General features: G+C 35.9%; 1 protein-coding gene across 3 annotated transcripts in view; it reads right to left on the bottom strand.

Annotated features, from left to right (window-relative positions):
* Positions 1 to 18,438, bottom strand: part of tp73 (tumor protein p73) — a 52,498-nt gene that overhangs the window by 17,107 nt on the left and 16,953 nt on the right. For all 3 annotated transcript variants that reach the window (XM_056246799.1, XM_056246800.1, XM_056246801.1), the window contains 2 exons: positions 7,000 to 7,186; positions 1,181 to 1,296 (listed from right to left, as the gene is read on the bottom strand). In XM_056246799.1, the coding sequence (XP_056102774.1) occupies positions 1,181 to 1,296; positions 7,000 to 7,186 (303 nt within the window). The remainder of the gene's footprint in view (positions 1 to 1,180; positions 1,297 to 6,999; positions 7,187 to 18,438) is intronic.

The following is an 18,438-nucleotide window of genomic DNA, read 5'->3' as shown; positions in this document are numbered from 1 at the left end:
ATAGCTTTTTAAATTATACTGTAATGCTGAATGCCTATAATTAATACATTTCATACTCATAGAGACATCAGTGTTGGTATTGGGGATACTGGCCTTCTTTCATAAAAAGATGCCATTAAACCACTATTTAAAATATAGGCTACTGTATTTTTACGTTGTTTCTAAGTTAATTTGGAGATTACATGTTAAATTATTAAAATATAGAAATATATTTTAAAAAACTGTACTGTTAGGTTTTATTATCGCGATTAAGATGTACTTAAGTCCTTCTAAACTGGGTCAAAAACAGCCCTCTTAACATAAACTAACTGCATTTAATCAAAATTTTAAGTAAATTACACTTTAATTTAATTGAAAATAACAATTAGCAAATAATTGCAATTAGTTCATACTTAAGTATATTCTTTTAAAGTATATTATTTCCGTATAAGCACTCTTTTGAACTATTTCCCCGCCAAACACAGACTTTTCTTTTATTTGTGAGAAAAACGCTTCTCCGCCAAACACTGAATTTTCCGTGTTTCCGTGTTTTCACTGTTATACGCTAGGGTGCGCTATGACATCTTCTGAAAGAGTACTGAATTTCCTGATCAAAGCAGATGTGAAGAAGAAGCGATATCATATGTAAGCAGATGCAAATGTAAAATAACACGATCATCAACATTAAACAGCATAAACCAAAACTGCCTAATGTTCCCGAATGAAATGTCGACCCAGGACGAGGTGTTTTGATCATCGTTCTGAAACACATCTGGATGTAGTGTTTGACAAAAACCTGATTTTCTCAGCTTTTTGCTCAAAATGTTGATTTTTTTTAAAACTTACCCACATTCAAGTGTTGCTAAAAAAAAAGAATGCATGAAGCTAGAATAAAACAGGTTTTTTGTTTAAAAGTGGAGGGTCTGTTCTTTCTTATGATATATTGCATGTTCAGATATTTAACAACAAATATTCTGGGAGCCATGACATTTTTGTGAAAATTATCAAAAATGCAGGCGGGGAAAGAGTTAAAAGCATGCTACTTGTTTTTCACAAGGGTAAGTGTGAGAAACGATATACATTTTGTGATTCACCCTGGTTGCCAGGGTGTTGCTGTGGGGTTGCTAATGCGTTCTGAGTAGGTTTGAGAATTGTTTAACAATTGTGCAAGACACTGTAGAACTGCAACTGTTCGACTAACCTGTGGATTCTCATAGGGAACTAGCACACTCTGTCGGCCTGTCACAGGGTCATCCACATACTGACTCAAATTATTGCCCTCCACCCGTATCAAGTGACTGGCAGGAGCTGTCTGACCTGGACAGAGAGCAGGAAAACAAAGCTTCTCAATTAGAGGAGACAAGAGGAATATTTCTGTTTGTGTTTGTCTGTTTGACAATCTTTGGAATAACATACCAGGAAAACAAGGTGAATAATAAGAACAATGCACTGTCGCTGGATTTAAATAGGCAAATGCTTAAGAGTCTATGATTGATTAGATCATTATTGAAGTGATTATTATGTTTCTAGCATGTTATATGTTTGGTTAAGTTCTTCTAACCCTAATTGATGGAGTGTGTAGCTTTTCATTTCTTAAACAACCATGTAGGAAGACACATCATGGCAGGGGCGTAGCAACCGGGGGGGACGGGGGGGACACGTCCCCCCCACTTTTAGAAACAGGTGATTCTGTCCCCCGCATTTTTTACTCAGCGCCAATATTTCCGCCCGTGTTCTCTGATTTGTTACTTAGACTTGAGTGAGCTAACATTCAGCCAATCACAGCGCGAAGCATCTATTGGGCACGTCTGCCATGAGCTTCAAATCTTTTGTTGCTCTTGCGAATTTTCGTGTTTGTTTAGTCGCTTTGCTGTTTGGCCGTCTAATGCACCCCAGAAAAAAAGCAGAGGACTACATCATTTTTTTCAAACACACACTGTTACAGTATGTCGCGATGACATGAATCACAAGTTTCCTTGTTATGATTTAACCTACTGTAACGCAGTAAGACGTGTAAGACAACAGAACCCGTATGGGTTCACGTCGCGCCGGATTGTGCCGAGTGTGTGTTAAATGCTCTCCTACTTGTTGCTTTGGATAAAAGCGTCTGTTAAATGAGACATAACAGATTATTCCCAGCAGGCACACAACGTCATAAGACGTTGATATTTGGTTAAATTTTGGTTGCGACGTCGGGTGACCAAAATTCAATGTAAAATTCAACAAGTCAATGTTAAATTGATGTCCAATACTGAATACATTGATTTAGGTTTTATTGATATATTTTTATAAAATGTCTGTTGTATAAAATTACTGTAGGCTAGATGTAATCTGTATACTCATTGAACACTTTTTTTTTGGTCCAACTGTTAAGAAGTAAAATAAAAGTTATTGTTCAAGTGTAGTTTAACTGAAATATTGTAAATATCATAAAATATCTTTATTTCATAAAAATAAAGTATAGATGTTAGGGCTGGGCGATAAAACGATAACGATATGTATCGCGATAGACACGTGATCGATATCAATAAAAAATGTGTTTGATAAAACGTTCGATATTTTTTTTCTTCGTCGGAAGAAACCACAGGTTGCGAAGCAAGTTTGGTTGCATTATCAAAGGCACTCGCTCTCTGGTAACCTAGCAACGTAGGGAGTGACACGCTCAGGCAGTGGCGGAGCCAGGGGGTGGCCAGGGGTGGCCATGGCCACCCTTGGCTTAAGCTTGGCCACCCCTTTGGCCACCCCTCTCACAACTGCTGTTTCTGTCTCGCTCTAATTTTTACAAGAATTTTGTTTTTAAAACACAGAACCGTCGCTTTAAGACCACAAAAAACGTGAGACTTTTCAGACGCGCACTCCAACTTCACCTCAGCGCCAGGCGCAAGTCAAACGAGTGCGGAGATGTACGGGTACCGAATGAGCTTGAGCAGTGATCGGAGCATAGTAAATATAGATTCGATGTTTCTCAACTGGTGGGTTGCGAGACCGTTTTGAGTGAGTCGCATATGTCCAGTCAAAGAAACAACAACGTAATTCTCTCTCTACTCCTATTATGAAAGATCTGTGTGAAAGCTTGTGACACTTCTGTCAGATGCGGAGAAAAGCGCGTTGTCCTGAATCAGTAACTGTGGTAAGATGAGATGTTGTAAGGTCAACAAATGTCAGTAAAACTAACTTTCCTGTCCTGACAGCCGTTGTACTGTACTTGCACATCACGCGCAATGTGGCGTGCTGTAGCAGTAATTCTGTCGTCAATTAGCTAACTCATGAAATAATCAAAAAGGCGATCAAATCTGTGTCAAAACTGCATGCATGCATGTATTTGTTATATATGCGTCACATATGTCTCGACTAAAATATTCTGCCATGTGAAATCACAATTTAAGGCACAAACTGACAGGCTATGTGATTTTTTTTAATGTTCAAATAAATGTGAGCACTGTGCATTTGTAAGCTACTAGAAGATAGGCGGTAATTTTGCGTTAATTTGTAAAGGCAAAACAAAAAATTATCATTTTTAATCACATAAAATAACTAATTTTACATTCTGGTATTTATGTGCTGTTTACTTCCGCCTTGTTCACATTCTTGGACATAGAGATTTAAGAGATGTTTTCCCCCCTTTTTAATTTAGGTATGATAGAACGGATTAGATTCTTTATTTTGACAACTAATATAGAAAGTTGAAGAGTTAATTGATTATATAAAATTCAATGAAGGTTAAATAATCTTCGAACTACAGTAGTTATCTGCATGTCTCATCCATGAAGGTGTTGGGGGTTTTGAGAACCAGAACCAAGCTAACTGAGCAAGTTGAACTTTAGCTATAGTGTGTGTACTCTTTATTAATATGCCTGGAGGTAGTAAGTAGCTAATAATAATAAAAAAAAGATCAAATTCACTCAGTATTCCATGATTCCTTCACTACTATCTCAATTACAATTAAGTACAAGTGAACTGTATTCAGTTGTGTAGGAAGGCACTAAAACAGTCCAATACATTATTTAAACTAATTTTTATGTTAAAATAATTAAGATTTATATGCCACCCCAGACTGTTCGCTGGCCCTTGCCTGGCCACCCCTATGAAAAAATCCTGGCTCCGCCACTGCGCTCAGGCAATCATGTAACGTGTCTGTTTGGTTGCGCCATCGTTGTCTCGTGCTGCGTTCTTCTTCAGTAACCGGCGATTGATAAGCAGAAAATGAGTGCCCTTCATCTGCATGCCATGCAGGCTAGAATTGCGAAACATTATTGGATAATTCGCTCTATTCGCGTTTGATGTGAACACAGCATAATGAACAGGCTGCGATGTCAAGATTGCAATGCTGGAGTGTCTGTGTGTGTGTGGCGAGAGAGAGAGAGACACGCGGGCGCGATCGAACAGTGGAGACATAAAAACATACTCCGTCATTCAGTCTGCAAAGTGTTTACTTATATTTGTGTAGGCCTATACTCGCAATAAAACACAACATTGTGCTTTTGTCACACTGTATTTCTTGTCAAACTGTAACCTACAACTGTCACACACCGTTTTAAAAGCAAAACATATTTATCCAACCCCTTTGTAAAACAGTCTGTGTGTTCCATCTTTTGGACATTCATCATATCGCATTGGTTTTCATTTCTTGTCCTCAAAACAGAGCACTAATCTGTTTATTTTTAAGTTACACGTTGATTAAAAAAGAAAGTGAAATGTGTTGGTAGATTATTTTATATGGAAATCAATTATTTATAATTCTGCTGAGAATAAAGTTAGGGTTAATTAAAATTAAGGAAAACAAATTTATTGATCTGAAATATAGCAAATTAATTTTAAATTCATTCAGGTACAATTACCAAACATATCTCATATCTATATTTTTATTAGTTTAATTAATAAACCAATTATATAAAACTATTATCAGTGCACTATAAATAAACTGGTTCTATGCCTTTATTAATAAAACTTATTTAAAAAATACAAGGCTTAAGACATTTATAAAAATGCCTTCTATATTTCTGTTTTGCTTTTCACTCCATTGTACCGAAATCGTACCGAACCGTGATGTCTCAAAAAAAAAAAAATCAAGCAGGGGGCACATACGATCACAAACCCCCCTCACCCACGTCCCGCCGCGCCACTGCCACCTTTTTTACTCTGAGGAGTTTGCAGGTCTGATTGTGAATTTAGACTTATGTTTACATTTTAATTGGTTGAGTTTTCCATGGTTGTGTTGACATTTCTGTCTTGGGATTGTAATCAGAGGAAGGTTAAGTTTAAAATAAAAATGTTTAAATGTAATATATATTTTTTCTCCTGGTCCTTATTTTAAATGGGTCATAAAAAAAATCAATAATTATCGATATCGACCGATATGAAACACTGATATCGTGATACAGTTTTCAGCCATATCGCCCAGCCCTAATAGATGTCCACAGTTGTCTGAAAGTCCCAAGTCCTGCAATATTTTTTTTATTTCGAGTATGATTTCACAAAAATAGGTTGCTGTAAACTATCATGGCATGTTCCCAAAATTGGCACTAGGGTGCTGTAAAATGCCAATTGCTATTCCATCTAGAATTTATTATTATGAACATCACCTTTCAGTCCCTCCAGAAAAACGCGATTATGCGATCGCATGATTCAATAATCAGCCAAAGTCCGCATATTTATGCAGGGGCATTTTTTCAAATACGCCGCACTTTTGCCGTATAAATTGCCGATTTCCACGCAAAATATGCGGGGCTTGAATGATTTCATAATCCCCGCATTTTTGTTGCAAAAAAAAGTCACATATATCTTAGCAGAAAGTTGAAAAATGTTGCGTTTGCTTCACACGAGAGCAGCCGTTTCCCCCGGTTGCCATGGGAACGTTATGAAGTGACGTAATTACTCGACATGAACATCATTGGAAAAAAAAATGGAAAAAAAGCTGTAAAACAGGAAACATTTTTTTTCATATTTTATTTATTCATTTTTACAGAAGTTGTAGCATATTCCTTTTGTAAAGCTACAGAACTTGTTTGACTCATCAATGTTTTGTAAGTTTGAGCCATGTGTTTATTAAGGTCTGAAATAAAACAAGATTAAATATTCCAGCACTTTCTGTGATGTAGTATGTTTGCTTATCATAGGAAGTAATAAGAAATAGCTCTTTACATTAAGGTAGTAGCCTAGTGAGAACAGGGTGTTGGGGAATCACTTTTTCTCTCTTTTTCATCAAACCGCAGTTTTTGCAAGTTCCCGCAATTTCATCACATAAAATTGCAAATATCCTGCATATTCCATCGCCGCATAATCAAGGATTTTTGCCCGCAACAATCACAAAAAAACTCTGCATTTTTCTGGAAGGACTGACCTTTGGGTCACATCACCACACCATTTTGTCCCCCCCACTTTTATAATGGCTGCTACGCCCCTGCATCATGGCCATATTCCAGGATGGAAATGTCAACTCATCAGGCTCAGATTGTGAAAGAATGATTGAGAGGAGCATGAAGAATAATTTCACACATGTCCAGATCTTAAATTCACAGAAAGTCTTCTGTGAGAGATGTGCTGGAGGAGACTTTACAGAGTGCTGGACTCTTGCATTGTCATCAATACAAGATCTTGACCAAATATTGATGCACCTCTTGATGGAAATAAATGTTGTGATGTTATATCCATCAAGAGGTGCACTGCATACATTTTTGGTCAAGGTCTGTTGCCAAACATATAATATGCTAGAAACATAATAATCACTGCAATAATGATCAAATCATAGACTCTTAAGCATTTGCCTATTTAAATCCAAACAGTGACTTTCTTTGTCCGGGCAGTTTTCATATTAGAGTGAATAATGATAATAATAAAAGACTCCAGAATTTATTTAAATAGTTGTTCAAATGTCTTTGTTAACCAATTTGGTCCATTTTTCACTGAAAGAAAGCATATTTACATTTTATCCCACTAACATGAACAGTCAAGCAACATAAAAAGTTATTGCATTTAAACAATGAAATGTCACAATATCAAACAAAAATGGAGTTTACAAACTTTCATTGAAGTCCCGTCCAAGTTCATGGTTAGGACAGCGTTTGACCACCTCTGTGACGTGTTCAGCCTTCTTGTAGATTGGCATGGCTCGTATCACGCTGCCGTTTGGGGGCGAGGAAGCAAGCTTGATCTGAATCGGACAGGTCTTGGCAATCTGACAGTACAGTTTCTTCAGCAACGGAGAGTACTGCAGAAAAGAAAAATGGAAATAAACAATGGGTTATGCATAAGCATTTGAATCAATACTGCTTTAACAGTGAAGCCAAGACAAAATGTTAAAAATGCAAATCTTTCTGAAAACGAATTTGGTCCTGGGTCCGTCTTGGCAAAATGTTGGTCTTTCATTACACTAAATAACTCACACACACACACACACACACACACACACACATGTCAGAGCTTGTCTAAAACTATAAAGACATCCCAGATATTCCCTCAAAAACCAAATGTACAGGCCTGCTTTGTGCGGACTTGTAATAATGTGATTCAGATTTTATGAAAGGGAGATTGTATACCAGGTGCGGCAAAAGAACAAATGTGATGAGCACTGTTTGCTGAATGCTACTGATGTTGCAATCATACTCATATCTTTAATGTATCTCATGAACTCATGGAGTTCATCGAGTTATACTATTGTGTAACTTAAATATTACAAATGACATCTGACGTCTTTAAACCTGTCACAAGTGTCAAGAATTGAACAGAAACCGCATTGTAAAACCAAAATAGTTGACTGAACTTGAAAAATAGCAGGAAAACAATTAAATCGTGACTTTTCTTCTTTTTTTTAAGGAAAAAATATGTTAAGAAATATGTTATAAATAATTTTATATATATATATATATATATATATATTGATTTAGTAGTAAGTAATCAAACAAGGCCAGAATTACCCCCAAAAATAAAATGAATGTCAACAAATACTTTCCAGTTGTCAATTGTGACTAAAAGGAACTCCCGAATTATAAATATATTTTTTAAAGTATTTAGACATATTTATATTACTTACTGACTTTGTTCACAACTCACATTCTAATACTGGTAGAGAAACATTCATTTTATCTAAATATTTTTATCTTAGCATCATTTTATCTAAAATTCAATGCTGCCTAAAAAAAGTCCAGCCCAGATCTGCCATTTTCATATACTGAATGATGAATTGATAATCTCATAATATTTTAGTTAATATCATAATAAATTATAATATGTATGATATAAATATGAGGCATATTTAGGGGGTTAGACTGTTATAGAGATTTGACTTGGGTCAGAAAGCAACCACCCAAAAAACCCTAGCAAACACATAGCATAGTAATTTGTGGCATATTGTCATTATGACTTTATAAAAAAAAATATTTTTTTGAGACTGTTCACTTTATTTAAACAATTCATTGTGATTTCAGACCATTGATTTATTTTTCTCGTTTACATGATTGCTTCGTGTTAAACTGACTTTTTGGCTTAATTTAATGTTTTCACATTTCATTTTGAAAATGATGTTTCAATCAAATAGGTCAAACATGAGTAGGTCAATTTACTTAAAACAAGATAACCAACACAATATTTTCAATATGTTGTCACAACATAAACCACTTTGCTTAATCCATTTGAGATGTTATCACATATTTTGTGCCAGTGTAAACACAGCTTAAAATCACTCATGTAGAGACTGACTACCGGTAAATGATTTTAGGCAGTTTACACTAGCACAAAATATCCGATTTTTTAACTCACATCTGACACAGATCGAAATGTGTTGCACGTGTAAACCATAGACTGTAAAGAAATATGGACGTAGTGTCCGTGACGTCACCCGTAGGTTTCTGAAGAGCATTATTGAATCCCAAAGTGGGCGGATCCGGCCGTCGCCATCTTTGTAGCGCGTCACTCCCGGATAAACGGAAATGGGCAAAAAGGCGGGATTAGCTGAGGTGACGTGACACTAACAGACAGCAGGCAAACGGCTAGTAGTGACAGCAGAGGCCATTCACCTGTCACTCAAGTGGCCACGCCCTTAATTATGCAGAACTTTAATGCTTAATTTAATTTAAACGGATGAGTTCTGAAAAAAATTCACCCTCCTCACAGTTGTCATGAATGGCAAAATTAGCTATATAGACAAAAATCACTTTTTGCACCAGGCTGTAAACTAATTTTTTTCTGCTGTAAAGTTGGGCATTTTAACATGGAGGTGGGGGGGGGGGTGTCTATGGGATTGACTCTCTTTTGCATCCAGTCGATGAATTGCAGTTTAAGTCACTTCCGTGTTGGTTTCAAGAGAGAGACCGGAAGGTTGCCGCTTGGTGTAAACACAAAAATCTGCAAAAATCAGATTTTTTCACATTCATTCTGAGCCACTTCCAAATGTGGCTTTAAATCAGACACATATCCAATATCTGGACATCTGACCAACCTCTGTCCCGTGATTTAAAAAATATAAAAGAGCTTCGCTACTGAAAGCTACATTACAGGCCATTTCTCAGCAATGAGGTGAAAACATTCACTCTTTTTGTAAATCAACTAGCCAATTCATTCAAATAAATTAAATCTTATCGCACTACTAAAATAACAAACGAAAATTACCGTTATTTTCTGGTCTATATTTGTTCAGTCAGATTTTGCAAACATCCATGACAGCTTTTAGCACTGTGGTGAAGTGTACAGAAAATGCTTAAGTTGAGGACCTGCTAAGAGCTTTAGTTGTTTTAAAAATAAAAAAAGCAACAACTATGTAAATGCCATGGATGTAACCATGATGTGATACAAGAAAAGCTGTGATTGGCTTGTTAGTAGGAGTTATTATTAGCAGCTACACTAAAAAATATCTTACTGTAATTAAAAAATGGTCATAATGATCCCTGTGATTTAAACATGTTATTTCTACTCAAATACTTGAGGTAGGATGAACTTGATTGAATCAATGTTTAAGTTTACTCAATTCAGTTAAGTTCATCATACATAAGGTATTCGAGTAGGGATAACATGTTTCCATTATGAGGAACCACTAATTGAACTGAGTTATTTTTTTATTGTATTCCTTTATCTAAAATTTCCATCATAATAAAAAACACCACAAAGTGATTTTATTCCCCTGCTAACCTAATAAATATACAGTAAAAGTGACGTAGTCTCTTTTCTGTGCAGTATTGTTTAACTTTGCAGTTATTTTACTGTAAGATCAGCACAACTTTCACTGAGAGATTATGTAAATGAGTAACATAAACACACATACACACATAAGAGAGCCGCATAGATCATTGGGTGCAGATGTGTCAGCACAGGGAGACGTCTCAACAAGCCCATGTGACACACACACCCTTATTCACATCATCTTGCCACTGTTTTACACTTAATCCATCTGCTTTGGACATACACCACATTTATCATTTGAATTGAGTTTCATTGAATTATTGTTGAGTTGAAAGAAGAGTGATAATTAAAAAGCAGACTGATTTAAAGATAAGAACATTAATGTTGTAATACCACCAACTGAAAGAGGAACAAGAAGAGCTCAATTAGTGATGCTAATGGATAAAGGTGGGTTTCACAACGATGCTACAGAAGAACCATTTTGGTAAAACTTTTAGTGAACAGTTGAATATAAAACAACCATTTTTTTCTTAGTATGAAAAACATTTAAATAGTCAAAAGGTCCTTTTGTGCAAATGAAATGTTAACGATTCTTAATGGAACCATAAGTGCTAAAGAACCTTTATTTTTAATGATGCTGATCTATCTTCTATAGATTTTTCCTTTGTAGCACATCTTCAACGAACACAATTCTTATCAAGGACCATTTTTTTGCTGCATTGGGTTCTTGAGTTGCTAATCATTCTACTTTACATTATAGGTGCTCCAGATCAATGTATTGGTTTCTGGATTCTTTCTTAAAGAACTTTTATAAGAACCAGAGAATTAATAGTTATTGGCTGGAAAGCTTCTGCTACACACTTAGAAATAAAGATTCCAAAAGGGGATTTTCATATAGCAATGTCATAGAAGAACCATTTTGGGTTCCCAAAAGAACCACTAAGTTCTTAAAATAACCACTTTTCTAAGTGTGAAGAACATTTTAATAATTTGAAAAATCTTTACTATACTATTTTACTTTACTATGAAGAAACTTTTGTGAAATCGAAAGGTCCATGGATGTTAAAGGCTCTTCATGGAACCATGAAAAAACTTTATTTATAGTATATTAGATATTCAGAATCAAACTTTTTGGTTCTAACTGGAGCCTTCATTTTTAAGAGTTTTTTTTTTGATTCAATGAAATCTGTGCAACGATCCATAAAGGGTGTTATTGTTGAGGGATCAAAATCAAGCGGGAATCCAATAAACTGGATTTCCAAAAGCTGGAGTCAACTGTCTGAAATGCTCAGTGGTCAATGATTGCTTACAATGTGTGTTACAGTGTGTTGTTGAAAACAGCTTAGGGTTGCATGATCATTTTCAAAAAACTTTTTTCCACAAAAACATTCTAGCAAAGAACCATTCTTGTTGCCGTTATGTATAACCCTGAAGAACTTTTATAAATAATATGATATAATATAATATAATGAAGTTATTAATTTGAAGAAGAAATCAAGGCTAAGGCTTTGTTCATCATTACATGAATAAAGATAAAACCCATCTACACTGTAAGCAATGCAACAAACAAAAAACACACAAAGCCATTTGCACTGCAAGCACAAGAAACAAAGCACGAAATGTGCACTTTTATAGGCATCCTGCTTGATTATAATGCAGCGCTGGATCGCTCGCCTGCAGTGTGGAGACGGTGTAAGTGATGTAAGGTAAAATAAGATGATGGGCTGGAGGAAGGTGAGCATTGGAAAGGCACAGGTTCGGGCAGGCTCGCGGGCCTAAGTGATAATGACGAGTCTGACAGCCTGATGGACATGTTTCAGCATGCCACCCGCAAATTCAGCCAACTCCCCATCTCCGTCGATAAATTCACAAATGTGCTGCCTATGCTAACGGCTGTGAAATTGCAGCCAGCATCACATACTGCTCCATAGTCCCTCCAAGGACATGCTTGGGAGAAATAGTTGCACTCCACAAATAAAGAACTTTTTTATATAGTAATAAAGACTTGCATTAGCAAGAAAAACCACACATCATTCAAAAAAACTGTCATCATTTACTTTCCCTCATGTTGTCACAATAGATTAAAATAGATATATATTTTTTTTAAATGTCTGATGTCCATTGTTGTTTTGTACGGTTCCCTGCATATATCATGCTGGGAAAATATATATCGTGGCAACGAATTAAGCATTTGTTCCCTCGGTTTACCGTGACCTGTTCCCTTTTTTTTTTTTGTTAAATCAAATTAGGAAACGAATTGCTAAATTATTGTGGGAATTAATTCTTAATTTGTGGCATTGATATACAGTGGTGGCCAAAATTATTATAACGCTATTTTAAAAAAAAATGTTTTAAAAGAAGTCTCTTCTGCTCACCAAGGCTTCACAGCAAAAAATTTTTTGAATATATTTTAAAATGCAATTTATTCCTGTGATCAAAGCTGAATTTTCAACATCATTACTCCAGTCTTCAGTGTCACATGATCCTTCAGAAATCTTTTTTTTTTGGAAAGAAATTAAAGAAATTAATAATTTTATTCAGCAAGGATGCATTAAATTGATCAAAAGTGAAGGTATAGACATCTATTATGTTGCAAAAGCTGTCTTTTTCAGATAAATACTGTTCTTTTGAACTTTCTATTCATCAAAGAATCCTGAATAGAAATTGTCCACAACTGTTTTCAACATTGATAATACAATAACTGTTTCTTGAGCATCAAATCAGCATATTAGAATGATTTCTGAAGGATCATGTGACACTGAAGACTGGAGTAATGATGCTGAAAGTTCAGCTTTGATCACAGGAATAAATTGCATTTTAAAATATATTCAAAAAAACTTTTAAATTGTAAAAATATTTCACAATATTACCGTTTTTGCTGGATTTTGGATCAAATAAATGAAGCCTTGGTGAGCAGAAGAGACTTCTTTTAAAACATTAAAAAAACTTACTGTTCTAATAATTTTGGCCACCACTGTATATATTTTTGTCTGCATGTCAAGTGCGGGGCTTCGAATATTTGGACCCCATTGACTTTCATTGTATGGACAAAAGCAGTTCTAACATAATCCAGATGTTCTTGAATAAAAGGTCCTGTCAAGGAAATATCTCTAAAAATCACCTCTAGTTTTTCTCCATGTCATATCAAAACTAATATCTGGCTTTTTACAGCAGACTGATCACATTTATTCTCAAGTTTTTCAGATTCACTTAACGTCTATCTGAGCCTCGTCTGAGTTCAGAGCACTTGAACTTATTTCCATATTTTTGGAGGGACTTATTTTGGAGTTGCTGTTTGCAGACATGTGGAAACAAGTATTCTTTACAGGGAGGGGCAGACCTTTTTTTTCTTAAAACAGTAATTGTTTTGTTAAAATGTTCAACATAAGAAGATCTCTGAATTCAGAAACTGGGTAGACGACAAATAAGATTTTTGCTCAAAATTTTAGGTTAGAGTAAAAGGTTCAAATAAAATTGGCTATAATTGCAAAAAGAAGTGTAAAAGTAAGAAATATATATTGTGGAGGATGCTACTGATATATTTAGCAGAATGTCCAAGATGTACTTTTCCATGCAATGAAAGTGAACAGCTGTCCATTGTTCCCATTCAATTTCACTGTATGGAAAAAAAGCATCATGCACAATCTGCTACATTTCCCTTTTTGTGTTTTGTGCAAGAAAAAAAACCTCATGCGGTTCGGAATAACATAAAATTGAATGCATGATTTTCCATATTTAGCTGAACTATCACTCTAGTTTCATTGCAAATAAGGCAAAACCAAACTAGAAGAATGATGGGCCAACCTGATTTTACATCTAAAAATGAACAAAGTTTGAACGCAGTGCATGTGCACATTTGTAGGAAATCTCATCTTTTGTGTGTGCTGGGAGGTTTTGTCATTTGGAGAGGAAGGATGCGCTGGCTTTGGGGCGTGTTTAGACCCGCTAGCTGACTATGAGGGTAAAAACTAAGAAGAGCGGCCTCAAATATTCCAGAAGCAAAAACATGCTCAGGCTTGCCCTACTTATATGCCAAACAATGAAAAAAAAAAGTGTTGGGGTCTTTATTGGAAAAGCTGAGGTGTCAGAACTCATTTTCATCCCTTATGACAGCTCATGCTTTAAGCCTATAATGTGCGTTTGAGAGGGAGCTTTTAAACAGTTATCCCTAACACACAATTTGTTTTTATGATTCACTCAGTGATATCATACTTTAATTGGGACCTAAGAAGACAGAGGCTACGGCCCAGGCAGAAACAGACATGATTTAGGAAGATAACATCAAATGACCCTAAAAAAAACACCTTTAGGAGCTTGCACAAGGTCATTCGAGAAAGCTGAATGAACGGAAGGGGTTCAGAACCAAGGACAGGGACGTGGTCTCTGAACTTGACATTAACACCCGCCAACCTGACAAATGCGGGTGTATTTCAGCAGTGGCGTGTAACGCAGTCACTTCTACTAGCCACTTTGGTGGGTTGAATTTTATATATAACAAATATAAATTCAATCTTAGTCTTTTAAAAAGGCATCTGAAATAATAAACTAAGTGCTATGTAGTGTTGTCAAAAAATATAGCTTTTTTTGATACATGTCGATACTGAAATATCTGGAACGCTTCCATTACTCATTTTCCGCAGAATAGATACTGCGCTTTCTCTCTCTCTCATCTCTCTGACAGCGAGTTGACACATATTTTGTTCTCACACCCAAAGTGCGCGCAGATAAAGCCGCCTCTCAGCACTAAATTGAGTTCTTTTTCTCTGCTTATTGCGCTTAAACAGACAAATACACACAAAATAATGTAAAAAATGCCAGTCTTGGCGAGTATCCACGTAAACACAGTCAGTTATGTTTTAAGGGAACGTAAACAGTTGAGAAAGAAAACGCACGTGTAACAGTATAATGGATCCGTGCGTCAGGTCTTAAAGTGACTGCAGCCTAATATATCATCTGCCAAATTATGAGATATTATTAAAAATATCTATATGGCAGTTTTTTCCCCATGTTATCAATGTCAAAATTGTGGCTAGTGAAAATGCTAAGTGGCTAGTAACTTAGGAAAATCACTGGCCACAGTGGCTGCCGGTGAGCAAAAAATGTCAAGTTGCAAATGTTAAAGTGTCTTTTTTTTTATCAAACAATAGTTTGTTCACCCTTAATTAATTCCAAACCCGAATGACTTTCTTTTCCATTCAACACAAAAGTAGTTGTTTTGTGGCATGTCTTGTGCCTGTTTTTAATTCAAATGAATGGTGATGGGGGGGGGGGGGGGGGGGGGTCTCAATAAAGTATCATAAATACTATATTCTGATATCATGTGGAATGACCTGCCTATCTCAATTCGAGCAGCTGAGTCTTTAAGCCATCTTTTTCGTCAGCAACTAACCAATTAATAGCACTAGCACTTTACCTTTTCTATTCTATTTGTTGTTGTTTTCTGAATTTTTAAAAAAAAAAACTTGCTATGTGTACTGTGCTAGACTAACTGAGACTTGTTACAGCACTTGTATACTGTTGCCCTCTTGTTGGTCTGATTGCTTCTATTGTTCTACTCATTTGTAAGTCGCTTTGGATAAAAGCGTCTGCTAAATGATTAAATGTAAATGTAAATGTCATGTGATCTATGTGCGATGATTATATGTAATTTGTTATTCCCTAAAAATATTCAAGGAATAAAGAATAAAACTTCTGGTCGCTTCTAACACAAATCTATTGTACAACTTCAGAGTACTTGGAATATAGTGCAAAAGTCGTATGGACTAAATTTAAGGTACTTTTATGATTATTTTTTTTTGTGTGTCATTTTAAAACCTGACAGCTACAGTCCTCATCAGTGTTATCAGTTTTAACTAAAACTAAAACTATTAAAAAGTACACAAAAACACAAAAAAAGTTTAAATAGAAAACTTAAGCAAACATTAGAAATGACCTGAAATAAAATAAATTTAAACTGAAGAACTGAAATTACTAAAACTAAATGTGAAATAAGTTAAACAGATTTTTTTAAAAAGCTAAAAAAAAAAAAAGAATAAAAAAAAACCCACTGTTCCACATATGAAAAAGAGCAGTCAAGACATTCTGCAAAGCATCTCATTTTGCATATTTATACATTTTACATTTATACATGTAACTCACAAACTCCTTTAAGCAGGTCGTGTGCAATTCCTGATCATGTGGTGTGGCTTAATTAAAACAATGAATACAAGCATAATTATTGGCAAACATCACAACCAGAGGAAACATTACCCCTAGAATTCTAACAGTCAATTGTGAAATACTCCGGATTTACAAATGGTTCATCCATGAGTTTGGCTAAGAGGAATGTTGTTTCAGGTAGCGGTGAGAAGCCCACTGCGGATCAAGTAGATTACAGTCAAAATGCCCCCATGCCTCTCCCAAAGCATCCCGAGGCTACACGAATCCAAGAGCATCATGTCTTAACCCTTCAGTTCGACACACAATGAGTCACTTCCCACTTACACACTAATCTCAGATATCCTCACCCTGCAAGCCTTTGTATTATGACTGGAAATTCCCTGAATTTGAGGTTACATTGAGATTTCACATATCATGACAATAATCCCGAGTCATTTTTACCTTTCTCTGTTTCTTTTGGAGGATAAAGTATGAGTGTTTACTGGTCTTTAGAGTGAGTGGCGGAGTGAAACTGAAAGTTGTTAAAAAAAAAAGTAGCAAGGCAAGCAGCTTCTTGTCTTCCTGACATTCACATCCAGTAGAAGTTACAAAAAAGGCGTTTGAGTTACAAACAATAACTAGAATCTATTATTTATTTATTATTATTATTTATAGATATTCTTTACATGAAACTATGTAAAGTAGGGGTCTTAAATCTGAGGTCCGCAACCACTAGGGGGTCCGCCGATTAATGTTTGATCACAAATCACAAACTTTTTTTTAAAGGGGTCATATAATGGTACATGCACTTTTACAAGTTGATTGTACTGAAATGTGTGTTGGCAGTGCCTGTACACAACCATCATATAATGATAAAAATCCATCCAGTGGTTTTGTTTTAATCTCCTTATATGTTTTCCCCTGCCTCAAATTGAGCCGTTCGTTTTTGTGACGTCAATAAAACGGACGCCCCTCCCGCGATTGTTGATTGACAGCAGTGATTCAACACAGACCCGCCCTCGCTCGTCCTGTCAATCATAGTCTGCGCGGATCGGCGCGCTCATTGTTGATATGCTGGAGCACTGTCTATGAGCAGAATGGCGTCTAAGCGATTGTGGTGTTCTGTTCTTGGGTGCAATAACGAACACAGCAGTCATTTTAATGTTCCTAAATCCGAACCGCTGAAGACGCAGTGGCTGTGTTTGTTTTCGAAGGGAATATTCCCCACGAGCAACGTCAATGCTCTCATGTTTGCCGAATCATTTCTCAGTGGACTGCTTTATAAACGAGGATCAGTGTAAAGCTGGTTTTGCTAAGAAGCTGCTCATGAATAAAGGATCGGAACCTATTCGTGTTCCTGCTGAACCTTCAGAAGAACTAAAGTGAGTGTAACGTTTTATTAATCTTTATATTAATATTTATATTAATCTTTGCAAATCGCCAGCTGCACGCTTCACGATGAATGCGTCGGTTTACACTCAGGGTACATTACGGCATGTTTTCTATGTACAACGTTCTCAATATAATTCATAATCCCACGTTTATAATGAACAACGCGTTATGGTTATTGTGTTACAAACGGTGTATGCGCAGAACAGAGAGGCGGGGTGAGCAAAGCTCATTATCATTTAAAGTCATATACACTGAAACGGCGTGCTGAAAACAGAGCTGTTTTTGACCAGGTAAAATAAGTGTTTTCTTACAATACTAATGAGAATTTTTAATTAAAGTATATTACAAACTTTTAATTTAGACCCTAAAGAATAATATTAGCTTGTACAAAAATGGCATTATATGACCCCTTTAAAACATGGGTAAAAAAAATCACAAAGTCAAATTTAAATATTAGTCCTCTCAAATGAAAGCATAACCCTCAGTTGATACTGTAATAATATCACACTGGCGAAACAGATTTGGCAAACGCGCAGTGCGGTTTTGTGTTTGCGCTCTGGAGAACGTCAAATGTTTCTGTTTACAACGTGTTTTTTGCAGCGATGAGACATGTATCCAATCACAGTCATGTTTGTGGATCTCTTGAACGCAATGGCCAATCAGAGGCGTTTAATTTAATCAGAATCCACTCACCGCTCAAAACACCGTAATTTTTGTTCAGAGTTCTGTACGCTCGCGAATCATCTCATTAACAAACAAAGACACAAGTAAGAGATTCATTATGCAGTGTACACACATCTTTATTGATTTTAATGGAAC

This window comes from Rhinichthys klamathensis, unplaced genomic scaffold (assembly GCF_029890125.1).
Source record: "Rhinichthys klamathensis goyatoka isolate OS25496 unplaced genomic scaffold, OSU_Roscu_1.1 h1tg000040l_1, whole genome shotgun sequence".
NCBI lineage: Eukaryota > Metazoa > Chordata > Actinopteri > Cypriniformes > Leuciscidae > Rhinichthys > Rhinichthys klamathensis.
This window is presented reverse-complemented; position numbering and strand designations above follow the sequence as displayed.